This window comes from Fusarium venenatum (genome assembly GCF_020744135.1).
Source record: "Fusarium venenatum strain MPI-CAGE-CH-0201 chromosome Unknown EDB82scaffold_4, whole genome shotgun sequence".
NCBI classification, from domain to species: Eukaryota; Fungi; Ascomycota; class Sordariomycetes; order Hypocreales; family Nectriaceae; genus Fusarium; species Fusarium venenatum.
Genome location: NW_027072132.1, coordinates 2,469,665 through 2,482,736, shown reverse-complemented (window position 1 = coordinate 2,482,736; position 13,072 = coordinate 2,469,665). Strand labels below are relative to the sequence as shown.

General features: G+C 48.9%; 4 protein-coding genes across 4 annotated transcripts; 2 read left to right on the top strand and 2 right to left on the bottom strand.

The window, feature by feature from the left end:
• Positions 1 to 149: 149 nt before the first annotated feature.
• EDB82DRAFT_529342 (uncharacterized protein) lies at positions 150 to 916 on the bottom strand (the record flags this gene model as incomplete). The annotated part of the gene is made up of 2 exons (XM_025737692.1): positions 150 to 305; positions 584 to 916. The coding sequence occupies 2 exons, from the start codon at positions 914 to 916 to the stop codon at positions 150 to 152; spliced, it is 489 nt and encodes a 162-aa protein (XP_025592528.1).
• A 7,680-nt stretch (positions 917 to 8,596) lies between these two features.
• On the top strand, positions 8,597 to 10,099 carry EDB82DRAFT_305929 (uncharacterized protein). Its single transcript, XM_025737689.2, has 2 exons — positions 8,597 to 9,295; positions 9,429 to 10,099. The coding sequence occupies exons 1-2, from the start codon at positions 8,921 to 8,923 to the stop codon at positions 9,930 to 9,932; spliced, it is 879 nt and encodes a 292-aa protein (XP_025592525.1). The 5' UTR covers positions 8,597 to 8,920; the 3' UTR covers positions 9,933 to 10,099.
• Positions 10,100 to 11,755, bottom strand: EDB82DRAFT_305938 (uncharacterized protein). The gene has a single exon (XM_025737688.2). It carries the CDS (start codon positions 11,304 to 11,306, stop codon positions 10,266 to 10,268), a length of 1,041 nt encoding a protein of 346 aa, XP_025592524.1. The 5' UTR covers positions 11,307 to 11,755; the 3' UTR covers positions 10,100 to 10,265.
• Positions 11,756 to 11,936: 181 nt separating this feature from the next.
• On the top strand, positions 11,937 to 12,726 carry EDB82DRAFT_529339 (MED7 protein-domain-containing protein; the record flags this gene model as incomplete). The annotated part of the gene is made up of 2 exons (XM_025737687.2): positions 11,937 to 12,182; positions 12,232 to 12,726. 2 exons carry the CDS (start codon positions 11,937 to 11,939, stop codon positions 12,724 to 12,726), a joined length of 741 nt encoding a protein of 246 aa, XP_025592523.2.
• Between the last annotated feature and the right edge of the window lie 346 nt (positions 12,727 to 13,072).

Below are 13,072 nucleotides of genomic sequence, written 5' to 3'. Positions count from 1 at the left end.
CGCCTTCTCATCCGTTGTCCGTCCTTTGGTCTTCTGCCCCTCTTTCACTCTTGGCTGAACTCCATCTTTCGGCATCAACTGTAGGCCGCCTTTTTTTCGTCCGTCTCGTTTCGCGCGTGTAGAAAGCAAGGTTGTCATAATCATCATCATTATAAAATAACATGCGTCGGTGTCCTAGTAGACCTCTGCTCTGTCATCAGCTCGCCGAATGAGCCATATGCCACCATTATCGGCAAAGCAGAGCAGTAGAGCATAATTTGCTCTGGTAGCTCAATATACCCCGTTGGCAAATCGGTTTTGAGATCCTGTCATTTTACTGCAAGAATAGGTTAGTCAGTCACTCACAATCTCTGCGTAACCCAAACTCCACGGCCCACGCGCTGTATGCAAGCAACACCACCATTACAGTCCAGGCACACGCCCCTCACACCCCTTTCTTGCCTTCCCGTCCCTCTCTTGTCTCAGTTGTGGAGGGTTGTTCTTTTCTTTGCGTCCGTTGCCTCTTTTCCGTCTTTCTTTGGCGTATCCTCTTCACTCGAAGGGGGTAGGTATGAAATCAAGGTAAGTAATGCTTCAAACTCACCTGGCCAAGCGTATATAGCCTGTGAGCATGCTCCTCCCTCATACGGTGCATTTGTCCTGCCACTTCGCTCATTTCAATGCATGTTCGCTCAATGGTGGCATCGCGGTTACCCTCACGTTGCCAACGTTGGACGTCGCGGTACATCTTGTCATAGCGGCGCTGTTTCTTCTCTATATCGCTGCAAAGTTTACAAACCTCAGGATCGTTTTTGGTTTCGTAAACAAGTTTTAGCCCGCACGTCTCTCCCATACGGTACTCTTTGTTGCACTGCTGACGGAAGTGACCCCAACGCCAAAAGCCGCATGCCCAGCGAGTCTGGTCGAAGTAGCACATGGCTGGAGGGCAGTTGTGTGATGACAAGGGGTCTAGAGTGATATTTCGAGATGGAGGAGACAGAGTGCCTCTAACTGGTTGGACAGAAGAGGATAAGTAGCGGAACGGCCGAGGGCGGAGAGCGGAGTCCAGGAGGCGAACTTGCAGTCGATGCGAACCGAATCCCGAAGCTCGACTCGATCAACTATCCAATTCTAGAAGCGATCCAAGAACAGTCCTATCCGGTCCGGTGAAGTCGAAACGAGTCAAACAATATGGTCGAGTCAAAATAGTTCAAATATGAGCCGCGCTCTTGTGTATCGAAGGAAATCTAGGATATGGTAGGTCAGCCTTTGGCATTCTCCCATCGTCTATATCCTTTATTTGTCTCCTCGAAACCTTCGTCACTGGCTTAATCTATTCTTGGTGTAATAACGTATGGCTGCTTTGTTTCGGCATCATGCTCACCGTGCCTTGTTATACCTTGGCATCTGGCCGGTGTCACTGGAGCCATGTTCAACCATGACCGTATAGCCACCAAAGCACAGGGTCAAACTGGTGACATTGAAGGGCGGATTTAGTGTAACGGATTCATGAATCTGACTTACCTATGAATCGAGTACTGCTGTTGGACAGAATGCAGATGGGGTAGGATAGGTTTCGTTGTTTTATAGTCCTGACTGGTGTCGATGGTTGGTGTTTTGTGTGATCTGGAAGCTTAATCCAATATTGAGGTTGATCACAACGAGTTTCCTTTTGCTGCAAACAGATAACACAAAACAAAAATGTGTTACTTGGTTCCTCGCATCCCGCCTCGTTCGTTTTCCCTTGAGTGCTGTTCGGTATTTCTCCAGGTTTTCAAGACAAAGTCTTGAGTCCAAGGGGTGACTGAGTTTGGTTTTCAAGAGTGATGTTTGGTCAAGGGCCCTTGGGGTCGAGCCGTCAATGTATTTTGAAAGCAAACTTGGTGCAAGCACTAAATGATGCATATGTGTTGTTCGATTTGGACAGAGTGGATGCCATAGCCAACTTATACTTGTTCGATTCGAAAAGTCTCTTCATGGATTCGATCGTCGTGCTGTATATGGCATCCCACATCCACATGTGGGACTCCCGCACACCCAACAAGCAATCGCCTTCTTTCCCTAACCCCCTGGCCTTCAAAGCAGGCCAGATTAATGGCTGTCCACTATTTGTGCTTGTTCGTTCCCTTCTGCATCTGCGTCTGCTTTTGTTCCTGCGGGATAAAGAGGCTTGCTTGCATGCGTCGATTGGGTATCCGTACTTGAAGCTCCATACAGCTGTTCTCCCATCGCATTACCTGTATACATATCCTTCACCACAAAGGATGTCTTAGACGCACCCCCTCAGCCGTCCCAACCCACCGTCACTTCTATCTACCTCATACCGCTGCCGCACTAACCTACCGTGGCTATTTAACGGCTCTAGCCTTGAACTACGCGGTTCCTGAGTTTAGATGTGGTGCTGGAGTAACCAATCTGCGAGCATGTGTTTCCCAAAGACCCTGCAGCATGTATATAGACGTTAGAGCCGCCTAGCAGCGACCGCCTGCTGCTCTAGACTTTTCTCCATTCTTGTTTCTCTCCGAGTCGCACTTCACATCTTGTCTGCTTAGTAGAGCGACTGCTACCAGCAAGTCTCTTAAAAGTAAAGGTAGAAACTCTGGATATCAAAGTCCAGTGTAAGAGTTGACAGCATGGTAGCAAAGCCCGGTGGTCGCTTGCCACGTTGATCAAGGCCTAGAGTCCGATACACGCCCCCCTCTCAGTATCAGTAACTACAGTAAAAGCAGGGTAGAGGTACGGGGCATCCCCACACCACAAGATGCTACTGCAGTATGTTGTGTGTACAGCACTTCACCATGATGCTGTGATTGCAGTGAAAGCAACAAAAGCAGGGCTGACGACCGGCCAGAGTCTCTTGACAAACCTGCGGGGATGCTTTTATGAATTTCCATGACTGCATCTACCTTTGTTATATTCAATTTGTCTTGGTAACAGCCGTTATCGTTGTCCTAAAACGCAGCGCACCGGGCAAAATGATATGGTCTGGGTGTCTTTCCTGGCAGAGCACAGGCGTGTGTAAAAGAGATATCAGAGAGCTTGACCTGATACTTGTCTTTCCATGCTTCATCTTCTCTCTTTAACTACTGAGTACCAGTCACGTCTGTACTGGACTCGCACCTGTTCTGTCAACATTCCATAAGTCTTCCATAGCGCGTTCTTAGTAGCGAAACCATGAGGCAACCGGGCCACGAAAGCGGCCATGTTATTGATAGGAGCCCTGTGCACTTCCCGCTGCAGTCATGGCCGAGGCCATGTTCCCCTCGAAGTCTTGTCCTAGTCGAGTATACAAAAGGTGGTGTCTTGATCTGCGGCCGTGTGGGGCGTTATGGTTCGTCCCGAGGACAGACAAGTGTCAGGAAACAAGGGGATTCCCATGGCTTGCAATCTCGACGATTGACTTTTTCGGTAAAAGCAAGGGCTGTGGTTCGCTGATTACTCCTGCTCTGTGCACCAGGCCCTGGTGGACTCGAGCTTGATGGCACCAGCGGCCCATTGGAAAAGAGACTGCAGGTCAAGATCAACCATCGGGTTTTCTCGAGGCCTACGGCACATCAACTGCTTTTTACAACATCTTGTCGTCCTATCTTGACAGCAGAGCCTTCTTTGGGATTTGCTTTCTTTCCTCGCTCAGTTCGGGACTCTGTTGGGACCATAAACCTTGCAAATTGCTTTCTCAACTTCAAGCTCAGGATAAGACATCCTGCAAGGATATCGCCACTGAGGGGCTTAGCATTGGCTTTGTAGACCGTTCTGAGTCTTCTTTTGTGTTTCTATCACCCCTGACGGCTGGCCATGTTTGTCCAACTGAACATCATGGTTCTTCTGTCCGGGTCGATTGCTTCCGTAGTTGCGCAGCATCTTTGCTTTTTTATGTGGCACGCCAGCATAGCTATCCTGGCGAGCAATCCGTCAAAGCCTAAGTAAGTTCAAATGCTGTGGTCGCTTCCAGTTCCTCTGGGGATGGCGACTCTTCTCGATAATGAATCTTCTCGAGGAGCTCACACTTTGGTACTAATCTCTCCATTGCTCTCGTACGCTTTGCTAACTTACGGGTATTATGTGTATACAGAGGTTATAGCAGAATTGAGGTTAAAGAGGTCAGAAACTCGTGACTGCTTGCGTGTCTATTGCAGCGATGGCAAACGGCAATAGGGGGGCCTTTGCATGGTCCCCATGCATGGCTGCCAGCTCACATGAATTGATTCATCCGTCTTGCCACCGGCCATTGTTGTAGTTTGTGACCCTCTGGACTCCTTTGTCGAACTAGGTTGCGGACGGTTCAAAGGTAGCTTCAAGACCACGCTGATGCGCACAAGGCATATTAATGGACAACGTGGCAACGTCCCTCTGGACCAGACTGCAGCCTGGACATTGCATTCATGGGCTTCCCAGAGGAGAAGGAGATTTAAATGCTTGTCGATGTTCCATGAATACCGCCGCATCATCGTCTCCTCTTGACATCCTCCAGTGATACTTCTGTCGCCTCATTTGATCAACTTCGGTTTATCACATCGACTCCGCTGAACATGCTGTAGACCTTCGGTTGGGGGCCAGTTGAGTGTCTGTGTATCCTTTACCTCTGGTGTTAATTTGGCCTTGAACCACCAACAATTATCCCAGACACATACGGCACAGCACTGAGTAATACAGCCTTTAGCCAGCAGTGCTACTGGTTGAGTTATAGAGGGTTCACGACACCAAGTGTAGATACTTCGGAGTCGGTGTACCGAGCCATAACAACCACAATTTGGGAGTGGCTCGTTCCGATACTACGTAGACGTGCATAGCTGTATGCCGAAAAGGTAGCCATATTCTGCCTTTTCTCGAAGGCAATACTCTCACTCCCAGACATTCAGTGGGTGTGATAGCCAACCTAGTGATGAACGCATGTGGCATTAGACATAAGCATGGAACATGGCGGTGACAAAGTATTCATCACAAGGTTCCATGGCAATGCATCTGTATACTAATGAGCTGGCCTTCTGCTTCGGGAATGGCCTGCGTCTCGGGAAACTGACTCGGCCGTGATGACTTCACGGCCTGCATGGGATAATCAGCATGAGAGGTTAGGGGGCTAGATTAAGGAATAGATTGATACTAGACCCTCAAATTGGGCAGTGTTGGGCTCAACAGGGATGCATGCCAAATACTTGATCTCTGTGGCGGGATCGCAAATGACTATACCCTTCCGCACATATATTGGGCGCCGGTATATTCTGCGTGCACACGCATTCGTTTGGGTGGGTGTATGCACTAAGCTATACACAAGGTGTAAGCTCACGTTTTGGGAGGATCCGCCGTTCTGAACATCCGGTCAAGTAGTCAAGAACATCCAGCTCGAAGGCCAGGGTCTAACTATCGCGAAGGTTGTGTATCATGTGGACGATCTCGCCAGTCTTTGTGGACACATAGGCCATCGGCCTCCTCAGGGCCTCAGCCTGATGATCACAACGGCCCGGTTCAGCGGCCGGGCCGGCCCGCTTCTAATTTTTCATGCCATCACGTCTGTCTCAAGTCGGACTTTGGTTTGTTGATTGGGGGATGCCCATGGCGTGTTCGAACGAGAGTGTTCCGTTTCCCGTCGCCCTGTATTGCTTTTCCCTGTAATTTGTTTTTTTGCAAGCATCAAACGCAACTGTAAAGGTGGAGTGATGATGATGCCTGTCTGCCTATCTACCTGCCTCTTAACGAGGTAGTGTACGAGAGGAGTGACACAAGAACAACCTCAAACAAGTCATTGCTTTATTGAGGCTCCAATTCTGCCAGCCAAAGCTAGCAACAAAGATTCCGTGACTGGCATTGCCCGGCGAGGTGTAGATTTGAGAGGCTACGACCTAACCGTCCGACTTCAGTCTGAACCAAATGCCTGGGTTGGTGTAAATCATGTGTTCAAAGACCGCTGCATGTCTCCAAACTTGGAACTTGTATGGAACTCAGCTACAAAAGCTGAAGAATTAGAGAGCAGCGATTGGTTAAACTTGTCACTCTTCTTCTCTTCTAGTAGCGCACGGTAATCAGAGGCAGATCTCCATTCCAGTCCTAGCTCTTACTGTTTTTTATTCCGATCATATGGATTCCAGCATTATCCGGATTGCTGGCTCGCCTTGATCGCAAGAATATGTTAAAGTGTGATGTCGAATTATAACGTTACAGCCGTGTGGGGAGACGAAACCTGGCAAGTAAGCAGTCAGGGGTCAGCGGCTGGAAGATGGGTCTTCTGTATGGCAGACGCGTTTCCATTGTCGCCGCATGGACAGTTGTTGGAGAGCATGATTGGCTGGTATTAAGGTTCGAACATGATCCTGGCAAAACTAAGATCTTTTTTGATGGCGCAAGATACGGATGGCATACGACCGTTAATAAGGCTGAGTTGTAAGAGCGAGCTCAGTCGAACCGATTCCAGCAGCCATTCCAACCACAGTAGGACTCAATGAGTTCCCTCCCTACCGCTGAAGGATAGGTGAGACGTCTGCTGAGTATAGACAAAAGTGTTTGTGCACTATTCATTCTTGAGCATTGTGTACCCTGAAGTAGTGTGCGATTCTGGATAAGAGCAATTCGAACGAAACATTTCTTTCATAAGCCGTGGTGCGTGCTTTGAATTATGGCAAACTCAATATCGAAATCCAATCAACGAGAGCGATGTGAATTATTGAACTCCTTAGTTGGAGCCAAAGTCTTCGATATAATGAGTGGCTCAGGGAACGAGGCCTTGCCAGCAATTGCCGCGATGGAGTCTACCCATTGCGACACTAGGGTCCTCCTGTCTGTAAGGGTGCAGAATCTGGCCGCAGCTTCAGGTCGTCGAGTTGACAACCACGTCACAGCGCCGAGAAAACGCGTGGCTGCAAAGATGGACTAGTTGAGTGTAGCAAGTGATCCAAAAGCGGGACAGAACTTGTGTGAAACAGTTCTAATTTTGCCCTGATTTCTTTTTCCACCCAGGTGATGATAAACGCGTAGGGAAGGTGTACACGGAAAACAGTGACAGTTCCCGGCAGCGGATGGAAACGGGGGAATCGTGTGCACGACGACGTCAGCACAAGCTGAACAGACATAGTCTTGGGTCAAATGTTGCATGAACATCGCTCGTTTCTGAGTACAGAAAAACCGTCATAGATCTTCCGGTGGGTCGTTACCGTCAACAAATAGCAGCTTCTTTCTCAAGGTATAGGCGTGCAACAACAGCCTGAATGTCGATAAGGCAAGTCCAGTGCCTGGAGTGCCAAGCGCAACCTTGTGAGACAACAACCATTCGCAGGTTGAAGGAGATCTTCCGGGTGGCTGCTGTGATGGGCATATGCATGTGGAGGCAGATGTGTGATGTGATGTGTATGATGTGCTGCAAGTGGGTGTGCGTGCCTGCGGTAGCTTGCAGGACTAGCGCGAGGATGATTTGTTTTGTTGTTGCGTCGTCAGGTGAATAGCGACGTTTACCTAAGAGTAAATAGGTAGTATCTAACAAGTAAGTACCTAGTAGTAGGCACATTGGGCTGCGTATAATGAATGAATTTTCCTTTGTTGTCATGTTAGAATGGTGGCGGTGAGGACAAGACACGAACCAACAGATGTTATCTTGGTAGGAACCCTCCTGCCGTTCAGCACGGTGGCCTAAAACAGGTCGGCTGTCGGGCTGTCGTAGGTTCTGACCTGGGTACGTAGGCACCTGCCCCGATACCCAGGATATCCCTTGATTTTGATATGGCAGGTACTACGTAGGCATGGCCGGGTAAGAAAAGGAAGGAAGGCAGGCAGGCAAAAGAATTGGGAGGCGGAAATTATATGTACCTAATTCCTACAAAGTTGCAATGCTTGAATGCACAATTTGATGGGATTAAATGCAAGTACGATGATATATGGGACGGTTCGTGATTTGCTCCTTTCAATTTCCTACTATCCTATCAAGATTTAAGTGCTTGCTTCTCAGGTCTCCTCGCCACGCACGATCTTTGGAAACGGTACTTGAGGTCCTGAACGCCTAAATCGACCTATGGCAGGTGCCGCTCCATGCGCCTTCTCGTAAGACTAAGTTAAGCCGCCGTTAGTTAGTGGCAGCTTACGCACGGCCACATACCTGTCTAACCACATACGTCCTTCTTTCTCCACCTCTTCCCCTCAACTCCAAGTTTCAACAACTTCAAAGTCTCATTTGCTCTCAAACACCTTTCACATCACATACATATAAACATACAGTTGCTGCTGTGTCTTAATAACAGCTTCATATTCAATATCGCATAAAACTACATAGCAGATCATCTGATTCCTACCTAGTCATACCCGTCATTTGGCAAAACAAAAACTCAAATAACGAAGCTGCGAAAAGACTAGCAAACCACACCAGCCTACCTACCTTGCTGTTACTGTTTCTATCTAGTGCACCTCTCTCTATAAATCAATACTCTAACCTATATCAGTATTTCATCACTGAGTCAATTCGTGTTCGGCGGTCAACAATTCCAACATCAATTGGAGCCCCTCGCGCCGCTCGGCCAGTTCTTAGATTGTCCGTATCCTCTGACCCATCGGGCACATTGGTCACGACCGACCATATCGGCGACCGCACTTCCTACGCACTGCATTTATCCCTCCTCGCGTTTTAACTCATCGCCACTTTCTTTTCTGTCGGCTTCTCCGGCTTCTGTCTTGTTTATTAAACCAGAAGTCCACATCGGTGCGTTGTCTGTCACAATTACACACCAACTGTCATAGTCAGGTCTGCGGAGCCTCAACCAAGCGGCACATGTGACAACCACTTGACACCTGCTTCACACTAAGCTACCTTCGCCTCTTGCCTGCGTTTTGCCGAATTGCTTGAGCTCCACGATTTGGGTCTTCTTGGTCTCAGAAGTTGTCTCGTTGTGCACTCCCTGTCAATCCCACACCCTTGACCGGTGCTCTTCAACGCCTGTTACACGCCCATCATCAGCACCAAGTTGTGATGAGCGCTGTTGCCACATCGCCCGGCCAAGTCACCTCGCAGGTACATCAAATGCCGCTCACGTCGCCCCATCATGAGAAACCCGACTGTCTAGCTCTAAACGAAGATGGAAGAGCATCCAGCCCTGCAACCTCACTCATCACTGATGCCCGACCGGACATCGCTCCGATGAATCCCAACTTCTATCCGGAGGTACCTCCAAACTCTTTGATTGTTGGCACTTCTCCAGTTTCTCTGTTCTTCGGTGGCAATGAGAGCAGGGTCAGATTACCAGAGGCTATCATCCAACATCAATCTCTTGAGGACCTGCCAAACGAGGTTTTGTTTCACATTATGGGTTTCTTGGACGTCAATGACCTCCTGTCAACGTCGAGGGTAAGTGGTCATCATCTACCGTTAGCAAAAACTTATTCCACTCCTTGATGATATCTTGGAGATACACATGCAAGCTATCTGACGACCGTCGATAACCAAAGGTCTCTGGTTCTTGGGGCTGATAGAGAACTAGACAAGCCATCTTCTTCGCGATATATCTCAAGCTCCTATCTTGCATCATTACCGGCTCCTGCGAGTCAGAACAGATCTTACATCGCGTCTTTGGTCGCCGTCTCGCCCGTCTCTTGCTGACCTCATTACTCGTTCCATTTTCAGGACAAATACTTCCATAGTTTCTAGGCGCCTAGCCCGATCCTTGGTCTCGATCCGCTTATCTCGACGTTTGGCAGCAAGGCCTTCGGTCGCATCTTTAGTCGAGCGTTCAGTGTTGCCAAAGGAGTGTGTGCCCGGCATGGCCTCAGTGCATGTCGCGCCAGCCATTGTAGCCAAGAAGAAGGCCATCGAGAAGGAAAAGGTCAAGGATGGGCTTCGGCAATGGATAGCGTCCCGATGGAGGCGTGAAGTCAGAGAGCGACAGGATGGTGTAAGAAAATGGGAGGAGAGCCGCGGAATAGGGCGTGTGTGGAGGCTCCGTAGATTTTGGGAAAGGGTCAGCCGCGGCGAGGATTATCAATGACCTGGTAAGTTAGTGAAGATGCCTCAAGTGAGGTGAGTAGTGGTAGCATGGCACATAAGACATATGTTGTGTTAGCTACCGGCATGTGTACCAGCGCACCTGGTTTCCATTCCGTAGTTTGTTTTGTTGAGTGGTCACGAGTCCGGCGAGGAATTGGCGGCTCTCTGCAATGGCTCTCATCCTGTTAGCAGGACTGCTTGTATGTTACATTATGTAAATGGTTTGGTGATGATACAAAATCGACAAACTCCGTCCCTTGTACTATACTGCTTCAGGCCGCTGGCGAGCCTTTTGTTCGCAGTATTTATTGCTCTTTCAAACCTGTGATCCTTCTTAGGCTTTTCGAAATCTGAAGCCATCCCAATCATCATCCTCGTCATCGTCATCGTCTTCCTCCTCCTCGTCCTCCTCGTCCTTTTCATGGATAACGGGCGTTTCTAAGTTTTCCTTACCCAGACTCGTGGGTTTCTCAGGTTGGCCATCTTGACCAAAACTTCCACCACGTTTACGCAAGGCTTCTCTTTTCTCTTTCAAGCGCCTCACGCGCGCTTCAAGCTCTTCCATCTCCTCAAACTCTTCCTCCAATGCGCGGGTCGCCTCTTCCTTTTCATCCCCTAGATCAGCATCGACCTGGGCGCGTTGCTTTTCTGCCTCGGCCTCCTTCAGGGCCTCTGCAGTAGCAATTTCCTCCGTCGTCATGGCCGGGGCAGAAATGACTGCGTCTTCGTCATAAGGGGCTGTTGTAGCAGCAATATCGGCTTCAAAAGCCGCCCACTCTGCCTCGTTGACTGAGGCTGATGTGGTAGCTTGTCGCTCGTCCGTCGTCAGGCTACTAGGCCGGCGCGAGGGGAGCGTGGTAGTTCCATTTTGGGTGGTAAGATTGTTAGGCTGGCCTCCTGGGGTAGAAGCTGAGGAGCCGTCTCGGTGTGCTGGGGTTGCAGGTCGCGATGGAATCTGTATCTCGATCCCTTGTGATGGTGTCGCCGACGTCCTTCTCGTCAATCGAGGTGGTGTTAAATTCTGATCCCTAGAATTATCCCCTTCTGGATCTTCTGTCTTGTTTCGTTTCCGCCTGCCCTCATCCATCTCGATATCACCGTCCCCGTCGTCGATGGCCTCTTCGGTATCGTCATGTTTTCTTTTTTGTGCAGATTGCTGGGAATTACGTCCATTTGAAGAGGCTGCGGTTTGTGCTTTTATCAAGCGAGTCTTATGCGATTCGCCTCGAACATGCGAGTCCCACAGCGTCTCGGTTTTGATCTGTTCGTGACAGAGGGTGCAGAGGAGCTTGCCTGCTTCGGAGTAGGAGGCGTAAGGGTGTTCAATGCGGCGAGCAGCGCGCTGTTGCCGTAAAAGAGATCGTACGTCGGACATGGCTGTGGACTGTAGGTGAAGCTCGTGATTTGGGTATAAAGGAAAGGGTGTAGCGAGAAGCGACTACAGGTCGAGACAGATGAGGATGTGATAATGCGATTTACGTTGTTCAAACGTCCAATTAGCTACGTGGGTAAGGAGCAATATCTTTCACAAGGAACAGCATCAGATGGGCAAGTATGTAAAGCAAAAGAGAAGGGAAAAGTAATAAATAATAGTTATGACGTTGGAGCTTTGGAAAATCAGGGTCATCGAGAGGGTAACAAGGTGAGGTCAGCAACCACCGACGATTAGCCGGCGCAAATCTAAAGCTCAGGTAACTAACTTAAATCCCTGGACCTGGGCCATTGTTCATAGTAATGTTTAATGAAGATTGTTGACATTATTTTATTCAAGAACTTTCCCATATCATCTACTAACCAAATATTACGGTTTTTGTAATAAGAGACTTGGTCTGTGGTTACATTCACTGATTTCAAGCATATCAGTCTCACTACTCCCCCACCACAAGCCTACAAGGGAGCTCTACTCAGGAACGAAGAGCCGCATTCTTGACTTTTGGTTCCGTTTGCTCTTCTCAACTACCTCATCTATCCCTCATAGGGCGATTTCATCGCAACACCTCAAAAAATGGCCGAACAACAACAGGAGGCGCAGGCCCTCTCCTCTATGTTCCCTAATCCGCCACCCTTTTGGCAAGAGTTTACACCTGATAAAATATCGCGGATTCAAGAACTAAGGACATCATATATTGCCCAGAATGGTGGGGATCCTTTGGTGGTTCGTGTGCCTGATGTTCCAGAAGACCTCATCAATCTCCAACCACCAGCTGAGCCGGCAGATGGGCGGTGGCGCGTATTTAGTGATCAGTATATGGTAAGTCTCCCCAAGTGTATATATGCGGAATCTGACTGTCTTTATCCAGCTCGATGACAAGCTCCCAACTCTGGAGGACCAAGGCATCACAAATCTCCCCTCATCATCACAGTCTGAATCAAAGGACGCCAAGCGCTTTGACCGCGCTTTTGAACTCAAGCGCCTTGCCAAATCTCTACTTCTGAATTTCCTCGAACTGTCTGGCACATTATCACGGAACCCATCACATGCTGAAGCAAAGGTTCAAGATTTGCGCACTCTATTCATCAACTTTCATCACATTCTTAATGAGTATCGGCCACATCAAGCACGAGAATCTGTTATCGCCCTCATGCAGGAACATCTTGACCGCACGCGCACTGAGACCATGGCTATACGAACACAAGTGGATAAGGCTCGCAGGGTGCTCGATGGCTTGGGAAGCTTGAGCGTGCCTGGTGTGCCCAAGGCTTTAGGGCAACAGTCTGATGAGGGAAACAGAGATGCGCTTGCAAAGCAAAGAGAAGCAGATGTATGGGCTACAACAGATGCTTTGTTTACTTGAACAGGGACCATGAAGCGAATGATGGGACAATATTTACAACACTGGAATTTCTTTCCCTATCGGGGAAGTTACAGAGACATCATCAGCCCTGATAGGCGCAACAGGAGGCGAATAATCTACATGAGATCGACGCTTGTCTTGTTTTGTTTGAACATGTCAGATTGGGCTTTGACCACGATTGTGCATTCGGAATAAGGCTAGTACCCGGGATGAGAATAGGAGCCTGAACATTGCACAGAAATACATGCGTACACAGAGACATAGAGGAGGGGGGATAATGAAGACTTTTGAGGTTGATTATAAATCTCGATTCAGTTGTTTGTATGGCTACAGAGGAATTGTTATA

Coding starts and splice junctions, on each gene's coding strand:
- EDB82DRAFT_305929 (XM_025737689.2), top strand. CDS start 8,921: ATGAGCGCTGTTGCCACATCGCCCGGCCAAGTCACCTCGCAGGTACAT. Junction 9,296..9,428: donor ACCTCCTGTCAACGTCGAGG/GTAAGTGGTCAT, acceptor ATAGAGAACTAG/ACAAGCCATCTTCTTCGCGA.
- EDB82DRAFT_305938 (XM_025737688.2), bottom strand. CDS start 11,306: ATGTCCGACGTACGATCTCTTTTACGGCAACAGCGCGCTGCTCGCCGC.